Below are 25,316 nucleotides of genomic sequence, written 5' to 3'. Positions count from 1 at the left end.
AATAAATCTTGTATAGATAAGCTACAGGTCAATCTTTTCTGCCACTGAAGGACAGACAGACAGACATACTTTACTGATCCCGAGGAAAATTGGGTAAACAGAGTAGCAATAGAGAGATCAGATGAACACAGGGCTAACAAAATGACTGGAGAAATGGAAAAAGGTGGCAATTAGAAGATAATCAAAGGATTGGAATTTACCAAGAGTAGATATTGTGGAACTATGAAATTTTAAGGCATGATATTGGGGACATGTCTTTGAAGAAACAATTTGAATTCAGGAACCAGAATTATAACATCAAATGTTGCAGATAACACAAATTCAGGAGTATAATTAATACAAAGAGAAATGCAAACATCTTTCAAGATGAAAATTCAATTGGCAAATTAATTTCAATATAGATAAATTTTACGTGCTACGTACAAAAGCTGTGTCCTATGTAAAATAGTAATAGTCTGATTAATATTCTGAAGTTGCAAATCATGAGAAATTTCACCTTGTTAATTTTTCATGGTTTTGTCCGTCATAGCGTCTCACCTCCGCGAATTCTTTTCTGGTTACAAATCCGCGTCCCGCTGTAAGCGGGCAACACCGAATGGTTGCATCTGGCGGAGAGGCAGAACTGTTCTGATGTCTGTAGGGGTCGGGGGAAAGGAATTGAGCACGGACTGCCGTCTCCCAGCAACCAGCAAACTTTAGCGGAGAATGGCTGCGGAAAGAGAAGTGAAGCCTGCGTTTACTTTTAGGCATCTGAGCAACAAGAAGATCAGCTTCATGAACGATAGAAAAATCTGCGATCTGTTTATGAAATGGTAAAAAGATGCAGGGAGGTTTGACAGTGGGAACTATATGTTAGAAAACATGGTCAAGTCAGAAGGCAGAGAAGGTCACGGGTTCGACTATCCCGAACATATACAGTACATGTAGTCCTGTACTTAATCCAGCGACCTCAGAGGGCTAGTCTGCCAGTTGTTTTTCTTTCCATGCAACAGGAGAAGACATTTGGCCAGTGGGTCAGAAGTGCTTACTTGGGAAACTGCATGCGTTTGCATTCAGGTCGCACTTTGTGGCCAGGGGCCGAGTCTTGTGTGCTGCTACAATTCACCTATCAAAAGTTCATGAATCCTCCTTGATGGCATCCCTTTGTCTTGAGAGGAGAGGGCTTTGGAGATACCTGTTATTTATATTCGATTTGCCTGGAGCCATTCCCGAGTATTCTTGGCATGTACGAGGAAATCTACAGATGCTGGAAATTCAAACAACACACACAAAATGCTGGTGGAACACAGCAGGCCAGGCAGCATCTATAGGGAGAAGCGCTGTCGACGTTTGGTCTCGGCCCGAAACGTCGACAGCGCTTCTCCCTATAGATGCTGCCTAGCCTGCTGTGTTCTGCCAGCATTTTGTGTGTGTTATTCTTGGCATGTGTTAGCTTGCATAGATTGAGCATGAAGTTGGTCCTCTCCACTTATAATAATATATAACAATAATAATATTTTAATATACTACTTATAGCCATGCATGAATGCCGCAATGACTTTTCTGCTGCATACCTCACAAGGGTCAGTTGGGAGAAATGTTCTGAGCCCTTGTAGGGTTTCTGCTGAGTAGACTAAATCTTTGCGGGTGCATTGTGCTTTATATATTTCATATGAAGCAGAATGCACCTGCTCTACCTGGGAGTCTATGAAAACCCTGCCAAGGAAACCTGACCAGCAAACTGGTGAGTGTGCTAAATAGGGACCAATCACCCATTGTAACTCAACTGATAGACTCACTGACTGCAACAAACACACACACACACACACACACACACACACACACACACACACACACACACACACACACACACACACACACACACACACACACACACACACACACACACACACACACACCATTTATGGAAAAGTCGTGGTCTCGGACCAAAACATCGACTGTTTACTTTTTTTTATAGATGCTGCCTGATGTGCTAAGTTTCTCCAACACTGTGTGTGTGTGTGTTACTTTGGATGTCCAGCATCTGCAGATTTTCTCATGTTTGTGACTCATTGACTGGTCATTTCAGCTGCATCTACTTTTACTGCCCAAATCAGAAGTTCATTGATTTACTTTGGGGTAGAGGAAGTACTTGTAGTCTCGTGATTGGGGAGGCTAATCCATAATCCAGATGTGCCTGTCCACTTTCAGACCCTGAGAGAACGCTACATGTAGAGCATGCTCCCACAAAGTGTGTGGTAATTATGTGTATTTTCTGCCCAGTCAGTAATCCCATGGACAATTACTATCAATGATTGTTGGACTAAAGCAGTTGGACTAAAATTCAAAAAAGAGTTAGACAGGGATGCGTTGCCTCACCGGAATTATTTAATATCTATAGTGAAATGATTCTCAGAGAAATAGAAGACCTAGATGGAATAAAATTTGGTATTAACATCAACAATAATATTCAGACGATACCACCCTAATAGCAAATACTGCAGAAGACCTACAAATCCTCCTAGACAAATTAGTACAAACAAGTGCAGATTTTGGTCTAACCATCAACTGTAAAAAAAAACAAATGTATGGTAATATCAAAACAGCAGGATACTCCCAACTGCTAATTATACGTCGGTAACCAAGAGATTGAACAAAAGACCAGCTTTAATCACCTCGGTAGCTTTATATCACAAGATGCTAGAAGTAAAGTAGAAATAAAAAGAATTGCCATTGCCAAAACCAACTTCCAAAAAATGAAACCCATTTTTACCATCAGACACATTTCTATGACAACAAGGCTGAGGCTTCTAAAATGTTACATCTGGTCAATTTTGCTGTATGCTTCCGAAACATGGACTATAACACCAGAACTCCAAAGAAACTTAGAAGCAACAGAAATGTAGTTTCTTAGAAGAATATTGAAAATATCATGTAGAGATAGGGTAACTAATGAGACAACGTGCCCATTCAAAAAGATCTTTAATGAGAACATTAAATGAGAGGAAACTTAATTTCCTGGGCCGTATCATCAGAAAGGGAGAAATAGAATGCCTTACATTACAAGGCCGTATGCCTGGAAAATGCAGAAGAGGAAGGCAAAGATGGAAATATATGGACACTGTGAAAGAACTGACAAATCTAAATGCGCGAGATATCATTGATGCTGCGAGGGATCGTTTGATGTGGAGAGCCATGATCGCCCAAGTGTGCAACGCACAAGGCACATGAAGAAGAAGAAGATTGTTGATGGAATTGTCTGTCTTTTGCCTGAACCTAGTTAAATTTGGGGCATGATTTCTTCCAGCTAGAGTCGTCTTGCACTGAAGTAGTTATGGACCAGATATTGAAAGAGCAGGTTGAGCAATATGAAAGACAGGAAAAGCTAAAGCCTCTTGGAGGCCCATTACTTTTATGATGAAAGGGCGGGATTGTGGTGCTCTCTTGACCTGATTCAACTATAATCTCTCAACCGACAACTTAAATCCTTCCTTTGGAAATGACCCTATACAACTGTTAACTGATTCTCAAAAATGGCCTCTGCGGTTTCCTATGTGGGCTACATCAACATACTTTCCATCAAGCCACAGCATTGCTGTGGGGAGGGCTTGGGACTCTTATTAAGTGATTGTGATCTTGTGTGTGCTTACTGTGTGTAACTGTTGGTAATGTGTCTTTGCACCTTGATCCATTAGTAACACTGTCTCATTTGGCTGTATTCATGAGGATTATATATGGTTAAATGACAATTAAACTGGAATTGAATTGAACGTAATCAGTGGAGATGAGTCTTTGAAGTAGACCACCCATTTTATATTGGGGGAATTTGCATAGAGCCATCCAATGCCAGAGTTTTTCTAAATACAGTGATAAATTCCAAAACAGCTCGTATTTTCTGCAGTTAAAAAACCGAAAGTTCTGATAATGTTCAGCATGTTAGGTTGTGTTCTGTGCTTCAGATCAATGATTCTTTGTCAATGACATGTGTCCAATCCACAGACTGCTGTCTAATTTGCTGAAAATTTCCAATATTTTCTGCTTTTATTTCTGATTCCTGATTTCCAGCATTTGTAGTTTCACTTGTAATTTTGATTTGTAATTCCTGCAGCCTGAACAAGTCAGTATTCAAAGTTGGTTTTGAATCTGAAAAAGTTGCAACCCTTCTTTTGAGTAATTGAAGGGATTCCCCATTCCATTTGGCCTCACCACACGCCACATTATGTTGAATTTCAAATTGAGCCTAGTGAAAGAGCAGATGTTCCCTGATGGAAATTCCAAGCACTTTCATAACTGTTGATGCCACAAAGTGAGTGTGCATTTTTTTTTGTTTTTCCTTTAGTCCTTTAATAAAATTACTCTGGGGAAAACCCCAAAAATAAATGATTAATCAGGTTTCATATCTCTGGCACGTCATGAAATTTGTTGTTTTGCGGCAGCAGTACCTTGCAATACATAATTTTTAAAACTATAAATTACAATAAGAAATATATAAAAAATAAGTAGTGCAAAAAGAGAGAAAAGAGTAGAAAAGGGAAATGGTGAAGGAGGGGGGCCATTACCAGAATTTGGAGAAACCCCCTTTTCGCTCTCTCAGCTTATCTCTTTGCCCACACATCTGTGCTCCTCCTCTTCTTTCTTCCATGGCCTTCTGTTCTCTCCTTTCAGACTCCCCCTTCTCAACCCCTGTCTCTCTTTCACCAATCAACTTCCCAGCTCTTCAACCCTTCCCCTCCCGGTTTCGCCTATCACTTTTATGTTTTTCTCTCTCCCCTCCCCCACCTTTTAAATCTACCCCTCAACTTTTTTTTATTTAGTCCTGCTGAAGGGTCGCAGCCCAAAGCATCTTCCATAGATGCTGCCTGGTCTGCTGAGTTCCTCCAGCATTTTGTGTGTGTTATTTGGATTTCCAGCATCTGCAGATTTTCTCTTGTTTGTGAAAAAAGTGGTGTTCATGAGTTCATTGTCTATTCGTAAATCTGATTGCAGAGGGGAAGAAGCTGTTCTTGAAATGCTGAGTGTGTGTGTCTTCAGGCTTCTGTACCTCCTGCTTGATGGTAGCAACGAGAAGAGGGCATGTTCTGGGTGATGGGAGTCCTTAATGCGGATGCTGCCTTTTTGAGGCATTGCCTTTTGAAGGTGTTCTCGAAGTTGGGGAGACTAGACCCATGATGGAGCTCGCTGAGTTGAATTTACAACATATACACAGAAAGGGAGGAGCCCTGGGTACAGAGGGCAATGTTACTTTCAGAAGCAAGAGTTGTCTTGCTTGATTGTCTTATTACAGGGCCTGATCCATTTAGTTAACTTGAGCATCATTACTATTACATGTTATATTTATTATCATACATTGTTATACTTATCAAATGACTAGAGTGTACCCTCAATATTAATAGAGTTTAGAAGGAAACTACTTTTAGGAAAACATTACAGGGTTTTGAAGCTTATTACTTAAAAAATGTGACTGAATGCTTAATTAAATAACATACTGACTTGGTGCTAATGATGATTCTAATCAAAATAATTTCCTTCTTCTCACAGTATTTATATTTTACCTTGGTAGGTCAATGCATGGTAGGATCATAGTCCAGGCTTTCAGTTTTGATGAATACTTTCAGCCTTATGATAAAGATAAATTTGTACAGGTGAGTGCTGTTGTATTTTCATTATTTTTTAATAATTGTCAAGCTACATATTTACTCATGCTATTTTTGGAATCTGAATTGTTGATTCAGATGTCTGAAAACTAATCTTATTTGGTCAGAGAATAATTTTAAAGTGTTTTCTTTCATGTAGTTAATGAAGGTATAAACCTTATTTTGTACTCATCTATCTCTACCAGTTTTATTTTCTCTGATATAAAATGTATAATTTTTGTAAGATTATCCTTTCAAATGAGATTTCAAAACTAAAATAATATAAATGAGCTTTTGAAATTATTATGGTTAGGGACTGAAAATTTAACACATTCACTCTATATACTAGTGCTATGCTCATTGCAAAAGATTACCTATACTACAGAACTGTGCTAATGTCTTAACTAGGGTGCCTCAGGTTTTTACACAATGCTGTGTATTATATCTTTCCTGTTACCAAGTAACACTTAATACTACTGAGCTAATACAAAGCGAAGTCCTCATATTCCTGTTTCCCAACCGCCTTCCTATTTACTAGAACTAGGGGACATTGCCTCAAGATTCAGGGAAAAAGATTTAGGACGGAGATGAGGAGAAACTGTTTTTCTCAGAAAATGGTGAATCTGTGGAATTCTGTGCCCAGGGAAGCAGTTGAGGCTTCTTCACTAAATAAGAAACAGTTAGATAGATTTTTACATAGTAAGGGAATTAAGGGTTATGGAAAAAAGGCAGGTAGATGGAGCTGAGTTTATGGACAGGGCAGCCATGATCTTATTGAATGGCGGGGCAAGCTCAATGGGCCAGATGGCCTACTCCTGCTCCTGTTTCTTATGCTCTCATTATGTTTAACCAACATACAGTACTGTGCAAAAGTTTTAGGCATGCTAGCTATATTTATGTGCCTAAGACTTTTGCACAGTACTGTACATAATAGAAATGCGGAATGATTTAATAGTTTTAATTTAAAACATTCCGGTATGTCCTTCTGAACATGTTTGCTTTTTATTATCATGGGATAGAGTTTTTTCTTGGGTATTACAAAGTATATGCTTTCACTAAGTTCTTAATCTCAGTGCTAAACTTCATTACAGAACAGAGGTTCATTCAGATATAAAATTAAGAATGAGCCTAAATTTGATCCAAACCCAAGTAGTTATAATTTTTTCAGAGGCATTTATGGAAAAACAGAAAATACTTGCTCAGCTGCATAGACATTACTGTTTAATCAAGAACAGAGGATATATGGTGAAACAAAGCCATCATCCTGACCTCAATTGGGACATTTTGGCCATCCCCAAACTGACATAACACAACTCCAAATATTCTGTCAGAACATCTTTCAGACTTGAGCCGAACCATATACATGCAGTCAAGTCTCATCAGGCTTGGGTCAGTTAGTCAGCCTCAATTGAGGAAAATGCAGAGTAGTACATGTGAAGTATGAAGAGCACAGATGAAGTTTATTCAAGGATGTAATGATGTCTCTTGAACATTCCATGCACATTAATGTACCGTAGTCCAGAGAGATGGTAGTCAGATGACACAATCCTGAAAGACGTAACAGCCAAAAAGCAACAATTAATTGCTGACAACCAATATAGCATATCTTACAGGCTTAATCAGTAATCACACTTAGAATCACAGTAATCACAGCAGAACCACTCAGAGTTGTTCTGCATTCACTTTTAAAGAAGACGGAAATCATTTTTAGGTATTATTATTATGAAATAATCACTTTTACAGTGACCAACATTTTTCCCAATAAAAAATGTACCAGGATGCTTATAAAAATGATTTTCAAGAGTAATGTCATCAGCAAAATCTTGCAGCTTCAAACAACACACACAAAATGCTGGTGGAACACAGCAGGCCAGGCAGCATCTATAAGGAGAAGCACTGTCGACGTTTTGGGCTGAGACCCTTCATCAGGACCAGCATCTGCATCTGCATCCAGCATCTGCAGATTTCCTTGTGTTTGCTCTTGCAACTTCAACCTGGGGTGTGACCAGTTTCAGGTATAAGGTTTGCTGTCTTAAAATTAAGATTAAATTTGAAACTAGCATTAGAAGATCACAGAAAACATAATCTTAACTGGTTTGTGGCATAATTATTTTATAACTGTCTGTGTGTTTGGTGCTGGTTTGAATGATTTTAAAAAATTCTTCACCATTATTCTTTTATGAGTTTTACATACAAGAAATGTATAAATGAATATTCCAATTCCATTGTACTTAATTATGAGTAAATTTTTCAACAGTAACTTAATTATAGTTTTAGGTAGTGTATAATTCAATGAAACATAAACCTCAGAAATTAGGCTTATTTTTCAGCACTAAGTAAAGTGCAACATTATTGTCACCATATCACTCCAGAAATTTTACAAGTCATCTGGACATGAAATATTTTAATACTTTTGATTTCCATGGCAGTTGTCTTTGGAATGAAGTCATTCTTTTGGAGTGGGAAATTAGATTGCATTGTTCCCCTGTTAAATACACCTGTAGTGCCCTGTTTTTAATTTGTGCATTATCACCACCCACAGGGAACATCCCTGAGAAGATTCTGACCCAGAAGTAAAAATCTGACCCTAGCAATTCCACTTTCCCCTTTTCAAAAATTAGCTTCTCTCCTTCAAGTCTCTCACCATCTTACCAAGTTTTCCAGCCACTTTGGCTCTGATCTTTTGACCCAGGCTCCAGTCGTGCTTAATGGCCTTTATTTCCAATTTTCACTAGCCCAAATCTTAAAGGCTGTAATTTCTGTAAGAGAAATTGAACATAAAATCACATCATTTCTACCTATGTATTTCCTTTTTTCTTAGGGTATAGAAATAGGGCATTCAGGCCATCAAGTCTTTGCCGCTCTCAAATCGAATCAAGTGTGATTATCATTCAAATCATTAATATGATGGGATGGGATGGGATGGCTGAATGGGTTAGCGTTCCTCTTGGGCCAAGGTGCCAAACACTCAAAATAGCAGGCAAACATTCAAAATAGTGAGTAACATAAATTAAAATAGCAGGCAAACATTCAAAATAGTGAGTGACATAAATTAAAATAGCAGGCAAAGAAGCATATTCATTCGGAAAAAAAAACATAGAATCCAAGGCTCTGAGTGACAATGTCTGACAATTGATAGTACAGTCTCCTAGCAGTGTGCAAACACACACAGTCCAGCCTATCATTCCACTGTTTGTACATGGGAAGGCAGCACCAACGGGAGAGGCCAGGCCCCAGCCAAGTGCAGAAGCCATGCTGTAATGTTTCCCTGTCTTCTTCACCTGGTCTGCAACAGCAGGCAAGCCTGAGGCTTGAGGCTTAGTCTTTGTAACAACTAAAGCCACACAGCTCCCATGTCATCTGTCCCACCACCAGACAAGGATAACAGATCTGTGGCAACTTACATTATCACTGTCCAACAGAGCCTTGTAATCACAAGTAACATGTCCAAGACAATCTCCCACCGTTATACTGCACCAACTTCAAAGATTCCAAGTAGTAGGCAGCAGCATGGTTTGCTCCTCCATACCCAAACCAGCTCCTCCAATATCCCAACCACCTCCTTCTCCAACATCCCAATCTTCGACACCTCAGCCAGCTTAACTCCAAAATCTTGGCCAGCTCCTTCTCCAACATCCCAGCTTGCCCCTTCGACACCTCGGCCCTCTCTGCTGCTGACACTCATCCAGCTCCTCCGATCAACAAGCAGTTCACTGATGGAGTGGTCCTGCAGAACTCAAAGTTCTTGAAGTAGAATTGTCTTTCGATCATAAACTACAAATTTTACAAACAAAAAAGCATCTTTGGTTGGCTCACAAGAGTCCGCTGCATTTGCATGTGTCAACATCTTACTAGAAGAATCCATCACATCCACTTACTTCCTTTCTTATTTACATGCCTAGCAACTCCATGCTGATTTTCCTCCCATCTATCATTCACAATGGTCAATTAACCTAAAAAACAGCACATCTTTAGAAGAAGCTAATGTATTCAGTGAAAAAATACTCAGTTATGGGAAGAACAAACAAACTCGATATAGACGGTACTGGAGATCAGAAGCAAACTCAGTACATGATGTATGAGACAGTAGCATTATTTGCAGAGTTACTGTGCTCCCCACCTGATCCCCTCCCTCTCCTGTCCTCAGGTCTGAGCATCACCCATACTGCCAGCTTTTCCCTCCAACTCCCAGATCTAAACCCAGTCCCAGACTGTTTTCACTTGTGGTCTTGATGCACTATCAATAACTCTAGGAGACTGGAAGTTGAGTAAATACTGTTAGGCTTTTATTAACAGCAAAATGGAGCATGACCATGTTAAATGACTGTCAGAGGAGCAGTGCCTCAATCACCTTTATACAGGGGTCTGTGGGAGGAGCCACAGGAGCAGCCAGCAGAGGGGCGTGTCCAGACAGGTATACATGGTTTACCACAGGTCTCTAAAATGGCTAAAGGAGAGCATGCACCTGAAAAGCAACTACCAGATACCTTGCTCCTCAGGGACTACTGAATCTTTCTTTAATGGGTAATTTAGGAAAACCACAGATTAATTTTTCTAAACTACTATACTATGCTGTGGAGCAAATTATAAACAGACAGAAGAATGTGCATTTGTATGGCATCTTTCAGAATTTCAGAACATCCCAAATGGCTTATAGCTGAAGTGTGGTCACTTTCTTGATATAGAAAAAATGATGGCCAATTTGTGCACAGCAAGGTCTCACAAACAATGATGATCGCTAAGTAATCAAACTAAATTATTTAAGTGAAAGACAAAGAATGGAAATTCTCTCCTGCTCTTGATCAGTTGAGTATCGTAGAATTTTTAATTTTCCTGAAAAAGTACTTTAATATTTCATTTGGAAAATAGCAATAGTGACAGAGCAGCATTCCTTCAGCATTGTTGGGAATATCTACCTGGACTTTATGCTCATATTTCTAAAATAGAACCTGAAGCCACAACCTCAAAATTCAGAGGTAAGAAATGAGACTTACTTTAAGATTAATCTGTGTTGAGCATTGGACCAACAAAAAAGAATCGGCATTTATAAAGCATCTTCATCTGTGAATGTGATACCAAGATACTTCGCAGGCAGTGAATTGAATTTGAACAAAAAACATATACTTAAAGTATTATAAAAGATACGTGAGTACTCATTTTGTACGTATTTATTGTATCTGGTTATTAAGTATAATTATTTTATGTGTTCTAAATCCATAGGCATTTTTCAAGGATCCCAATGTTGTGGTCAATCTTAAAATGGTCTCACCTTTAACTTGTGAATGGACAACTCTAGGTATGACCAAAGTACTTTTAGCATCAAAGTCATTGAATCAGAAGCAGGTTTATTATCACTGACTTAAATTATGTGGCATTTGTTGTTTTGCAGCAGCAGTAGAATGTAAGGACATAAATGTACTTTAAATTACAAAAGTAAATAAATGATGATAAAAAGGAAATATGAGGCAGTGTTCACAAGTTCATGGACTATTCAGAACTATGATGGTAGAAGGGAGGAAACAGATTCTGAATCTTCGTATTGATCTTCAGGCTCCTAAATATCTTCCCTAATGGTAATAATGAGAAGAGGGCATGTCCAAACTAATAAAAGTCCTTAGTGATGTATTCACCTTATTGAGGCAGTGCCTCTTAAAAATATCTTTGAGGGTGGCAAGAATTGTGCCCATGATGGAGTTGGCTGAATCTATAACCTATAAAAAATTTTGTAAAACTAAATTTCAATGTAAACTTATATATAATTTGATTAAACTAGAATTATGTATTGAACTAAATCCTGCTGCTTTAAATAAAAACAAAATAGTTGGTAATAATTAGCAGATTAGACAGCATATGTGCAGACAGAAATATGATTATTTCTTGTAAGTCCCTACAAAGGACATTGAGAATGGCTGAGAGGATCATAGGCGTCTCCCTACCATCCATTGGGACATTTATTAGGAGCGCTGCATCAGCAGAGCCCTTAGTATTATCAAGGATCCCACCCATCCATTCAGCGCCATCTTTGACTTTCTACCGTCCGGCAGGAGACACCGATGCATAAAGACAAGAACAGTCAGGATGGGAAACTGTTTCTTCCCTCAGGCCATTAGGCTTCTGAACTCACTGCCACATCACATTCAAAATGCCACCAGTTAATTAGTTCTGGACCTGACAATATTTAAGTTATGCACTTTACTTTATTTATGCATAATTCATCTGTCGATTTTATACTAAGTTATTGTGTGTTATGTGAACTACTGTGCTTTACACCCTGGTTCAAAGAGACGTTATCTTCTTTGACAGTATACATATACAGTATATAGTTAAATGACAATAAACTTGATTCAATACACGAGATTCTGCAGATGCTGGAAATCCAGAGCAACACACACAAAATGCTGGAAAATGTCAAATGACTAGAAGCTCAGGGTCAGCTTTGCAGAGTGAACAGCAGTGTTTTACTGTGTAATCAACCAATTTCTTTTTCCAATGTGGAGAAAATTACATTGTGACCACCAAAAGCAACTACCGGTAACTATATTGGAAGAAATGCAGATTAATTTCTACTACACCTGAAAAAAGAATTTCAGGATGTATATTGTATACATTTCTCTAACATTAAATGTACCTAATTAACTGGGTCCCTGACTCGTGGGGATAGATGAGATTACAAGGTTGATGTTTGTTTCCTGTGGTTGCATGGAAGAATGTCATGAGAAGTGAATTGATTAATGGACATGGAGAACAAGCCAGAGGGTCTCAGTGGGAGTTGCCCTTTCCCTAGAGGGGTAGTTTGTTTGGCAGCATGATGTGCTTGTAACAACTTGGAGCTTAATGTTATCAAAACAGTGGAAATGAGGATTGAGTTCTGTCAACAATTCCCTACCTTGGTCAGGCTGTGTGAGTGGTCAAGTCATTCACATTCCTGGGGACTACTATTACCAATACGTTGAAGCGGGGCAAGCACAATACATTCATTTCTAGGAAAGCCGAACAGATTGTTCTTCCCACACCAGCTTTGGAAACTTAACATCTCAGGATGTATCCTGATGAATTTTTACTTAGCCATTATTGAGCGTTGTGACCACCTCCATCACCATGTGGTTTCCCTCCACCTCTTCCCTCTCCAAGTCCAGGTTGTAGTGAGGGGTCCACACAGCAGTGAAGATCATTGATTGTCAGCGACTGATAATAAAAGACCTGTTCATCACCAGAATGAAGAAAAGAGCTGGAAAAATTACTGCTGACTCTACCCACCCTAACAGTCACCTATGCACCAAATTGACATCATGGAGATGCTCCAAGTCCATCACCACTAGGACTACATGTCATCTCTGAAGCTTCTTTACTGTAGCTATCCAACTTCTCAATAAAACTCAGGTGTAATACCCTTTCTTGCACTCCTTGCTCTGTTAATAATTATTGAGTCTCTTCATATGTTCACATTTAAGTTTGATTATTGATGTTTGTGCATGTGACCGTTCTGCTAATTGCTGATTGCTGATAGCTGTTAGCACTATTGTCTTATAAGTTGTTGGTTCCTGTTGAATTGTTTGTTATGGTATTGTGCTGTGTTTTATTGTGGCCTACGTTTCATGTACTGGCAATAAAGTGATTCTGATTCTGAACATTTCTTGAAAGACAAAGGGGGGGTGGTGGTAGTTGTCTGGTTTCAATCTTTTTGGAATGGTTGGAAATGATGGAGCATGATCTGTTACACATGATGACTAACGGGTGCAAGGAGAGGACGTGGGAGAAACTGAGAATAGAAGTTTGGGAAATAGAGAGCCGTGAATAATGATAAAAGAAGACATTGCAGAGGCACTAGAACAAAAAGTCTCATAATCAGAGCAGATACAATACAGTCAGAGAAACTGGGAGAGTGGAATGGGTCAGAGATACCTATTAGAGTGTGTGGACTTATAATGGATATTGGTCAGTATTATTGGTAAATGACTCAGAACAGCTTCAGGGTGTAAAAGATAGATACTTAATCTCCCGCTTTATTTTCTCAGATTTGAACATTTAAGTATGGATGTTTTCTCAGTTTTAAATATATTAACTTTAATTACAGTGTGTCACTATTAGTATTAAAGTGCTACTCATTCTGGTTCTCCAAGCATTCTTGAGACATGTTATTGCAAATAATTATAGTGAAATACATAAGACACAATATTAATGTATGCATTTAGAGAAACACTTTGTATGTAAACTTTGCTTTAGATCATTTAAGAAAGTAATCAGAGCTTTGGCTTTTATCTATTTGTCCAGTGGTAACTTGCCCTAATTGCTTTCACACAGGAGAGTTTTGAGTTCTGAGTCATTGATTGAGAAACTAAGTTCAAATCCCACAAAGGCAGCTAAGGAATTTATGTTGAAGTAATTATTAATTTAATATCTTTGTTTAAATGTAAATTAGTTTCAGTCTCAGTAACTATGAAATCATCAACAATCTAAAATAGGAATTAAATTATCTTTTTGTATTTGGCATTCTGTTGTGTGAGTCATAGGTGACAGCTGTTCAATTTATTGATTACATCTTTGATTAAACATTCTCCTTTACATTTACATTGGCATGCAAACTAGAAGTGAAAAAAGACCAGTGCAGATCACTATAGTGTGCTGATAAGAAATTTAGGTTACTTTCACTCTTTATCTAAACATGTATAAGTTATCTATGCCACAGATGATAAAGACCTTAATATGGAAATGAATAATCTTTATTCAATATTGCCATTTAATTGTTTATTTAATATCAATCTATCATTTTGATTATTTTCACTTTGAATATTGAGAAACACCAAAGTACAAAATCAAAATATTATGTATTTTGTAAATCTTAAATAAATCTGTTAGAAAGGTTTATAATTTATGCAACATCCTTCGAGTTAACACTTCTGGTTGACAATCTTTCATGCACATATAATTAGACATTTAACAGGTAAGAACAATGAGTAGAATTGAGGTAAAGATTGAGAGTATGAAACTGAACAAAGAAGGTGAGAGATTTTACCCTTCTGGCCCATCTAGCTGGTACTTCCCAATTACACCCATATGACCTGTTATCCTACCAACCAGTACATCTTTGAAACCTGGGCAGATATCAGAGCACCTAGAGGAAACCCACACAGTTATGGGGAGAGAGTACAGAGAGCAGCAGAATTGAACCTGGGTCGCTGGTGCTGTAATAGTATTATTCCTACTGTGCCACCCAATCAAGAGGAAAGCAGAAAAAATAAAATAATAAAAGGGAAGATGGCACAAGGTGAAGGAGATTTTAATAGGCATGTGCAGAGGTGAAATGTGTGAAGTTCAGAGATTTTACTTAGAGATACAGGAAGCATTAGAACCATTGCCAAGAAATTTGAAGAAAACTTGTATTTAACAGTTGCTGTTAACAATGATTTAACAGTTGCTGCTAACAATGATTCTCCAGTGCCTCTTTATACCTTCTTTGGGTCTAATATTTGTTTAATTAGTTGTCCTATTGCGATCCAGTTTTACCCTGCACTATCACAAATTTCATTTTCCTGTTTATAATTTAAAATCCTTTTTCCATTTCTAGCATATACCTTCCTGCTTTCTCTTCCCTTTCTACTTTTTCCTGCTCATGAACTTGTCACACAATTTAAACATTATTTGCTTTTTTTCACTACTAATGAAAAAATGTTGGCCTGAATTTTAGACGTTATTTCTTTTCCATGCAGTGTATGCAACCTGACCTGCTAAGTATTTTCAGGATTTTCTATTTTAGCTATATTCTCAATGATTAGTGGAGAGAAACTTGTCTTCCCTAAAGCCTAATTGAAAAATATTCAGAGACTGTGTGGAATAGTCAGACAATTGACTTTTGCCAGTGGGATTGGCATTCACAGTCATTCAAATTTCTGTGTCAAAGGATTTCTCTGCACTTATTAGCTCTGCTAATGAGAACCATGTTAAACTTATTCAATCTACAAACAAGTGTTTATTACAAAAATCTAGTGATGTCAAAAGAACAGATAGCATATGCTATTTGACCATTATAGATCATCCACTTAGACATGATAAAACCCCTTATCACAGCATTCAAGTTCTGCTTGTTTCAATGATCTAGGTGTCCATATTGATTGCTGTGATTAAGAATTTCCTGAAGAGATTAGAGAGATTATCTTTATTTGTCACGGATACAGTATACTGAAATATACAGTGAAATGTATTACTCGTGTCAAATCAAATCAGTGAGGATTGTGCTGAGCAGCCTGCAAGTGTTGCCACGCTCCGAGCATCAACAGCATGCCCACAACTCACTAACCCTAACCATACGTCTTTCAAATGTGGAAGGAAACTGGGGCACCCAGAGAAAACTGACAAGGTAACAGGGAGGACGTACAAGCTCCTTATGGACAACAGTAACCCTGATCAGTGATCACCGGTCTGTAATAGTATTAAAGGTCCTTGCCTAGAATTTCATCTGCACTGTAATTAGAAGCATTGTATAGGTCAATCACAGCAACTCATGCTACAGCAAAAGGATCATAATTTTAGATAATGGCCCTAGTTTCATGAGGAAGATGGAGCTAAGGATGGTATGAAATTGTAAGTAAATGCTTGTAATGTTGTGAAGCTAAGTGGCTCACTAGAAGATTATAAATTGGAAAAAGATAACCTGAAGAGGGAGAAAATCAGAAAGGAGAGTGGCCTAGTGTTAAATACAAAAATAGGCAGCTTTTACAAGTACAGAAAAGGGGGAATAGTTGTAAAATTAAAATTTGGTCCCTTAGAGAATTAATAATAGGAAATAAAGGAATGAAGAAAATTTTGATCAATACTTTGTATTCATTTCAAGGTACTAAAAACTCCAGTAACAAAGAAAATCAGGAGGCCAAAAGAGAATGGAATTCAAAATGAAACATTTCATGAGAAAAATTGACTAGATTGCTAAACTCATAGGACTAACGGCTGAGGTACCCTGACCTGTGGCCTTCATCCTAAGGTCTCAGAAGATGTGACTAAAAAGATAGTGACAACATTGGTTGTAATCTTCCAAAATTCCGCACACTCTGAAATGGTGTCAACATTGTTGAAGGAAAGAAAATATTTCTTCTTTGATATGAATTTTGATGAAGATGTGAATCTTTGGATTTCTGTTTTCCATAAAAGCTTGGGTATTTGATCATTCAAGCTTGAAAAAGATGTTTTTTAGAATATAGAATCTTCAAGATTTATGAGGAGATGATTTCAGGATGTATATTGTATACATTTCTCTGACATTAAATTGGACCTTTGAACCTTTGAGCTGAGAGGAAAATAATATTGATTACACAGATTTGATTAGCTAGAATCTTTGAATTGGTGAATGGAGTACTTTTAACTCCTGGCTGTTTTCCTTAAGTACTTATGAAAGCTTGTCATTGAATATTTTGCAAGCACCTCAAAGCACAAAAGGAAGTGAAAATGTATAATTATGTAGTGTTTCAAAACACATTTGGGGCTCAGAATGTCATAAGTTCAGCCCATAACCTAAATTTTAGGATGCAAAAAAATCAATATTATGCATAAACATTGGTAAGCTAGGTTTGTTTAACCTGGAGCAAAGGAGGCTGGGTTGAGGATAAACTGACGAAGGTATATACAATTATGAGGAGCATAGGTAGTTTGAAACTTTTTCCCCATAATAAGGGAGGATTCAGATGAAAGGGAAGTTTTTAATACAGGGAATAAATGATATTGAGAACTTGCTGCCAGAGGTCAGACACAGTCACTGCATTTATGAGATATTTATGCAGACGCTTAAATAGGCAAGGCATAGAAGGATAATGACCTGTGCGGGCAAATAGTATTTTTGTAGATGGCAAAAATGTTAGCATGGACGTTATTAAACAAAGCATAATCTGTGGCTCTGTAGTCAGTGATGAAAAACAGTCTCAAGTCCAGCTCCACCAAATATTTGATGATTTTTGTAAAATGCACAGATTGCACATGCACAGATGCATGTCTGCAATTGAGATCTCCTTTCCTGCAGGAGGTCCTCCCTGTCTCAATGACATGTTAATGTTTCAGTTTGAAAGGGAAGTTGGAAACTGAGGTTTGTTTGTGAATTGACATAATCCATGCATATTCTATATACGTACTCCAAGCATATCCATGTCATATGCATGGAAGTAAACAGTCAAAGATAATATTTTGTAAGTTCCATGAGTCCAATGAGATAGTGATCATATTTAAGTGTCAAATTTTTTTGCATTCAGTCAACTAGCATTTAAAAAGCATATACTTTGCAATTCAATTTCTAAGCTAACCTTTATATTTATTTTCAACTCTACCTTGGTAGGAGTGGAAGTTAAGAAAACAGAAGCAGAGGAAATTCCTTGCAAGCAAGTTTCAATGTCATTCTTTGATTGTTTGTACAGTAATGTTATTGTACGAGAAACAGGGCACATTAATAAATGTTTGGATGAATTCTATGGGGATTTTGTTGTTGCTGATCAGCTTCGACAGGTAGGACCTTAATGGGAAAAAAAGTCATTACATACTGATGGCAATAGTGTATAAAATTTAAAAATGTAACTGAATGGCAAGTTTCCTGCTAAAGCAAAATGCTCCCAATTTAATACCTGTATGTGAACTTAGTTGTTATAACTAAGTTTCTTTCTTAACCTCTTGGTGTGGCTGCAAAATGCAAACCTTTGCTGAAGCAATATTTTTTACAACTGAGAATTCACATTAATATCGGTGATTTTAAAGACTGCTTAATCCAGGCCAGATTTATAGTGTTGTTGCCCAAGTTTGATGATTGAACTGTACTTCTTAACTGTTCTTACCCTCTCCAAAGATGCTTCTTAAGCTTAGTCCTTTACCCGACATTTAGTTATCTCCAAGAACGATGGCTCACTGCTAAACTTGATTTGAAACATGCCTGTAAATTACTTCAGTTTGTTTTACTACATTAAAGTTATTATGTAAACACAGTTTGTTGTTACTGTTTAGTTGAAGAAAGTTGCGCATCATTGCAAGGGTACTGAACAATACAATCAACTAATTCTTTGAAGTTTATGAGTCTGTATAACTGCTAAATTGTATACTAAAATATCGTTAAAGCTTACTGATGCTGGGAAAGTTACAAAACATCCTCTAGATTTTCTGAATTTATTTTTCATGTTTTAAACTAGCATTCTGACATAAAGACTTGAAATGACAGTCGGGGAGAAACTTGTCTTGGAATGCTGCAGTGTCAGCAATGTCACTAATGTTTCTCCTTTATCATTTATATTTATTAATTACAATTTTCTTATGATATAGAAGGATGGCATACAACCCACTGAGCCTCACTCAGAACCTTTTCATCAGTCCTGTTCCATCAAGCATTTCCCTACAGCATACTCTTGTTTCAATTGCCTGTCAATATCTCATAAATCTCTTGTCAATCAATGAAACAAAGGGTAATTTACTGTAGCCTGCTGACCTACCAGCAGGTTGTTAGAATTTTTTGCTGTTAGTTCGGCACAACATTGTGGGCCAAAGGGCCTGTTCCTGTGCTGTACTGTTCTATGTTCTATGTTCTAGTATTTGGGTGGGTTGTTAAACCCTTTACTAACACTGGGCTATCTATCTGAGAATCTATTAACTTTGAGTCCTCTATATAACCACTTTATTGTGCTGCATTCTGCATTGAATCCTTTCAATAAATTAAACAAAGGATAATTGCTTTGTTCTTTCCCCTATGCAGAATAGTTACAAAAGCTACATATCCTCAAATGATTGGTGTTATGTAGAAGACATCCTATAAAATGAGTCACCTGAATCTCTGCCACTTTTATTATAATCCTATTTTTCAATACAGCTCTTGCTATTTTGTATTCTGTTACAACATGCAGTTTCATGTTAAAATTGTGTTGTTATAAATGTTATTATTAATAATGTAAAGCATTAGCTAGAAGTACAGCATTTATCTTATGACATTGGAACACAATTGCATCATTTGTCAATAGTTTAATCGGCCAATTATTTAAATGAAATGAAGAGCAAGAATTACATTCTGTATTTTTTAGCTTTGAATGACAGAGAAAGTTTATGCATAGGATAGAAAAAGGCTTTTGAGTAATGTGCTGAATGATATTATCTGCCAACCATTAATCTGGCAAACAAGTAATTGATATTTTGCTCATTCTTAATGTTTCATTTAGTTTCATTGTTAGTATTTTTTGTCTAATTTAGGTATTACTGTTGGAAGACTCTGACAATTATCAAATATTCAGTGATACAGATCGTAAAGAATTTATCTTCTGCCTCTTCAAGCATTTCTGCTTGGGTGGAATGCTCTGTCAATTTGAAGATACAGTTGACCCCTACCTAGAAACCACCAAGGCAGTTTACAAAGAAATAGTCAGGTTTGTAAAATATGCTCTCAGGTTATTATATTTTAATGCCTTTAATTTCCTCATAGTACACGTTAAGATTTTATATTTTTCTTTTTTCTGATCTGCTCTTGAATATAAAAAGTGTCAGTATCTTTTCATTCTTTCTCCTTTATAATTACTTTTATTATGTTCTCTAATATATGTAAAGACAAAATTTTTAATTTTAAGTGATTGTTTCTGTTAAATAAAATTCATGAAGCCATAAACTTGCATGTACAAATAAATTTGCCCCATCAAGGGAGAGCAGAAACCCTTCAGTAAACATGCTGATTGACATTGTATTCACTAGTGCTGTTTGCTGCCTGAGCTAACATCATTAAAATATGATGTTCAGGAAAAAGTGAACAATTTCTTTTCTTTTTACAATGTTTTTATTCAGAAGAAAAAACAAGATTTACAGAGTACACACATAGATACATCTCAACATAAATTGTGTACATTCATATATTGTAATAACATTGATCAAAATGTTATAGCATATCACATAAAGGGATACCACTCTGTAATCAAAAATTTAAAGATAGGTCATACATCATAAAAGAAATTCTTTATATAAAAAAGTCAACCCCCTACCAGCTACCAAAGAAAAAAGCTGATGGATAAACAATTTCTGAAATATAATTTTTACTCTTTGGCTATTATCAGTATTACATACGCCTATGTTGTCTACTTGCAATATTGTGTAATAACTCTTACACAGTATTACATGCACTATATAGGTGTGTATTAGAAATTGGACAGAAGAAACAATAATGATGTGAACAGAACATTATCTTTCCTTAAAGATACACACCTTATGGTCTTTGAGATTAATAGGATCATGCTGATTAGTAACCTCAGTATAGGTTCAGTGGAAGAACATAAAATTTACATAAAGGAGTATGTATTTCAGTTTAATGGCTTTAACAGAATGCAGCAATACCTTGCTTAGTAAAGAAGAATAAGCTTCAAAAGAAGTTATTAAATATAGAGAGATATATTGCTGATAATGCTACTGAATCTGGGACAGATCCCTGTCTTCTTGACTCCTGTGCCATGAATCTGGCTAAGGGCTTAGCCCTTATTGGTGTACTTGAAGTAATGAAACAGTGAAGTAATTTCATTACTGCATGCATGGAGTGAACTATTGAAGCAGTGTGCAGCATTTGCTTGTGAACATTGTACTAGGTGGGTTAGGCACTTAGCACTAACATATGAGGCACAGGGCTGCATTCTGACTGATGCAATGAGTGTGCACCATTGCTGCCGTCTGGCAGTGGCTTCTCCATGTGTTTTCCCCAGAGAAAAAGCACCTCCACCCATGCAGCTTGCCCTTTTAAAGAGTCAGCATTCAGACCTGAGTTAAGCTTAATTGATAGCAAAATATGGTTGATTCAGAACAAGTCATTCCCACAAAAGAGTTAAGTGGAATTAAGTTCTGACTAATGTGGAGTCATCTTCCTCCTGAGAGGTTGGGTAGGAACGTATTTGGTGCATATTTAAGTGCAAGTTCATCAGCTTTACATGCCATTGAAACTGAATTTTCCTTGATGACTTAAATATAAGTTCAAATGGTTAATTTGAAACTTAACATCAAAAATTGGAGCTAAATAATTAACACATCAGTCTGAAATTTTCTCCATCATTCCAGTGAAAACATCAACTTATTTAAAATAAATGAAGCAATGTGTCTACTAAATAATCAAGATTCAAGATTGTTTCATGTTTTTTTCAGTAGACAAGTGCAAAGGAGAGCAAAATAATCGTTATTCCGGATCTGATGCAGCACAGAAAAAACAATAAGATAAAGAACACCATAATAATTTTTAAAAACACAGTAAATATGAATACATAAGCTAGCTTCTATACATAGATTGATTGCATGTCAATAAAGTGATCCTAGGCACAGGAGTGTCTGTACATAAGGTGGCTGTCAGGAAATGATAAAATAATGGTGGTTGGGGGTGTAGAGGGCTGGTTCAGTGGGTGGGGGTGTTGATCAGCCTTAACACTTGGGAAAAGTAACTGTTTTCGAGTCTGGTGGGCCTGGTGTGGATGTTATGTAGCCACCTCCCTGAGCAGGGTGGGTAGGATCCTTCATGACATTACTGGCATCTTTCTATATATAATGTCCTTGCTGGTGATGCAACAAAACATCCTAACAAATGGGTAATTTCAAGACAACTATACATTCTGGGGTGAATTTTTTAAATGATTGAAACTTTTCAGATTAAGCTTATTGTAATTTTATACATAACATTCATTTCTATGCTTGTCATTTGAATGTGGTGGTGGTGGTTGTCATACCTACTCATCTAATGTGATTTCTGGAATACTGAATGGAAAGTTAAAACACTGCCTTAAGCCCAACTTTTGCTGGGCATGTACAAATTAAGGTAAATTTATAATGTATCACTGTACAAGCACTCCCCTAAGTTCCAGGCTTCAGTCTCATAGATGTTAACTGTATGCTTTCTGGCAGGCTTCCAAATGTTGTGTACACTGATCAGGCATCTTCTGCAGTTTAACCCATTAAAATCCAATGCAGCAAAACTCATGCATGATCTTTTCCTCAAGCACCTTTAACTTCTGTGTCCTTGCACTAACAACATTGCATTTGTGCCCAATATTTTACAATGTGTAGATAATCTTTATGCTGTTCTCAAAGATAAATGTTGGTGTGGCGAATGTGGTATCAAGTGACGGTATTTTATTGTAACAAGGATAGAGGGAATTATGAAGATGTAGCAAGGACTGGAAGATTGTATCTAAAGGGAAAAAATGAGATAAACTTATTTGAGATATCTAAAATTGTGAAGGAACTAGATAAAATAAATAAGACAAATTCCTTTACTCAATCAACTTAAGCTAACTGATGGGGAGGCAAATAAAAAGTCTTTCACTCGGGGTTGATAGGTGTTTGGAACGCAGAGTCAGAAGGTACTTGGATGTGCACTTAAAGAGCCATGCCCTGCTGCAAAATGGGTTAGGCTGAGTAGCTCTTTTAACCCAAGAACGTGCTGGATTTAGTGGTCTCTTTCTATGCCACAAAGTTTCTTTCATTTGATTAAATATGCCAAAACAAACAATGAACTGATTGGAGTCATATCTCCTATGAAGTAATGTAGCTGTGATCATTGGTGGTCAATCATCGTTGGCCTAGGATATTGTTGTAGCTATTCTTTGGGGCTGTGTCTAATCCATTTCAGCTGCTTTAAAATGACCGTTCTTCCATCTTTCCCCATCATAAGTGAGGATGTTCACTGGTGATTGCACATAGTGTAACTCCATTCAAACCTTTCAGGAAATTATGTCTGTGTGCAGCAATATCGATGTAACATTTGGTCATGGGCTGATGCAGCAGGTAACTTTTATGCTAAACAAGTGAAAGTTATTGATACTGTATATTAAAAGTTCTAATGTGTTGAATTTTTGTTATACAGCAGTGTCTTGGGAGGTGATCATTGTGTGTAGGATAATAGCAGACATGTGCTGTCATCTGAAGTCTTCCTGACAAAATTCCATCATAATTGACTGTTTTCTGTTGCTCACTTCTGAGTTATTAATCTTGAGGTAAAACCCCATCTGTCAGTGTTGTCTTGTTGCAATTTTAGTGTTTGAGCTTGTACAAGGAATGAACAAATACTGCACTGGTGATTTCTAAGACGAGCAGCTGGTAGCAACATTCACTGAATTCTGGAACACATGATTCAGTTCTGTCAGATAAAAACCATGAATTACCCATGGCATAAGATTATTTCAAAACTCATCTGAGAAACTGGTGCAGGGGGCAGGGTTTCAGGTTTTTGGATCATTGGTATTTCTTCTCGGGAAAGTATGACCCCTATAAAAGTGATGGGTTATACCTGAACAACACACACAAAATGCTGGAGGAACCAGCAGACCAGGCAGCATCTAGGAAAATAGCACAGTCGGTGTTTCGGGCTGAAACCCTTTGGCAGGACCTTAACCTGAGGGGGACCAAAATCCTTGCAGGCAGGTTTGCGAGAGCTGTTTGGGAGGGTTTAATCTAATTTGGCAGGGGGATGGGAACCAGAGTGATAGGGTTGAGAATATAAGAGAGGAAGTGTCATGAAACTGTCAGGAAGGACAGGCAGATGATAGGGCAAAATTGCAGTTGGCGGGACGAGTTGCAATGTAAAAGGGGGACAAAACCACAAAGGGTTACGCATACAGGTCTGAAGCTATATATGAATGCATGCAGTATTCAGAATAAGATAGATAATCTAGTAGCGCAGTAGGAGATTGGCAGGTATGACATTGTGGGCATCACTGAGACATGGCTGAAAGAAGATCATAGATGGGAGTTTAACATCCAAGGATACGCATTGTATCAAAAGGACAGAAAAGTAGGCAGAGAGAGTGGTGTGGCTCTCTTGGTAAAAAATGAAATCAAATCCCTCACAATGAGGTGACATAGGATTGGAAGATGTAGAATCCTTGTGGGTAGAAGAAACTGCAAGGGTAAAATGACCCTGATGGGAGTTATCTACAGCCTTCGAATGGTAGCAAGGATGTGGGCTACAAATTATAATGGACAGGCATTATAATAGAAAAGGCATGTTAAAAGGGCAATGATACGACAGTTGAGGGATTTCCATATGCAGGTAGATTGGGAAAATCAGGTTAGTGTTGGATCCCAGGAGAGAGAATTTGTAGAATGCCTGCAAGATGGCTTTTTAGAGCAGCTTGTGGTTGAGCCCACCAGGGGATAGGCTAATTGGGATTGGGTGTTATTTAATGAACTGGATTTGATTAGGAAGTTTAAGGTAAAGGAACCTTACAGGATAGTGATCATAATCTGATAGAATTTACCCTGCAGTTTGAGAGGGAAAAGCTAAAGTCATTTGTACCACTATTACAGTGGAGTGAAGGGAATTACAGAGAAATGAGAGAGAAGCTGGCCAACTTTGATTGCAATATTAGTGGGAAGTTATAGAATTGGGAAACTGTTAAAAAGCAACAGAAGACAACTAAAAAAACCATAAAGGGGGAACGATGAACTATGAAGGCAAGCTAGCCAATAATATCAAAGAGGATACCAGACATTTTTTTCAGATATATAAAGAGTAAAGGAGAGGTGAGAGTAGATGCTGCACCGCTGGAAAATTACGCTGGAGAGATAGTAATGGGAGACAAGGAAATGGCGGACAAACTGCATATGTGTATTGCATCAGTCTTCACTATAGAAGACATTAATGGTATGCGGGAAGTTTGAGAGTATCGGGGCAGTAGTGAGTGCAGTTGCTATTACTCGGGGGAAGGTGCTTCAGAAACTGAAAGGTCTGAAGGTAAGTAGGTTACC

The 25,316-nt window shown here is 37.5% G+C and overlaps 1 protein-coding gene across 1 annotated transcript in view; it reads left to right on the top strand.

Annotated features, from left to right (window-relative positions):
* The first annotated feature begins 686 nt into the window (after nucleotides 1-686).
* Nucleotides 687-25,316, top strand: part of cfap300 (cilia and flagella associated protein 300) — a 37,228-nt gene continuing 12,598 nt past the window's right edge. The window contains exons 1-5 of the mRNA XM_073041871.1: nucleotides 687-812; nucleotides 5,540-5,621; nucleotides 10,833-10,908; nucleotides 17,926-18,092; nucleotides 19,809-19,981. Of these exons, the coding sequence (XP_072897972.1) occupies nucleotides 706-812; nucleotides 5,540-5,621; nucleotides 10,833-10,908; nucleotides 17,926-18,092; nucleotides 19,809-19,981 (605 nt within the window). The 5' untranslated portion in view covers nucleotides 687-705. The remainder of the gene's footprint in view (nucleotides 813-5,539; nucleotides 5,622-10,832; nucleotides 10,909-17,925; nucleotides 18,093-19,808; nucleotides 19,982-25,316) is intronic.

Source organism: Hemitrygon akajei, chromosome 4 (genome assembly GCF_048418815.1).
Source record: "Hemitrygon akajei chromosome 4, sHemAka1.3, whole genome shotgun sequence".
In the NCBI taxonomy this organism is placed as follows: domain Eukaryota; kingdom Metazoa; phylum Chordata; class Chondrichthyes; order Myliobatiformes; family Dasyatidae; genus Hemitrygon; species Hemitrygon akajei.
Note: the sequence above shows the minus strand (reverse complement) of the source record. Positions and strands in the feature narration are given on the sequence as shown.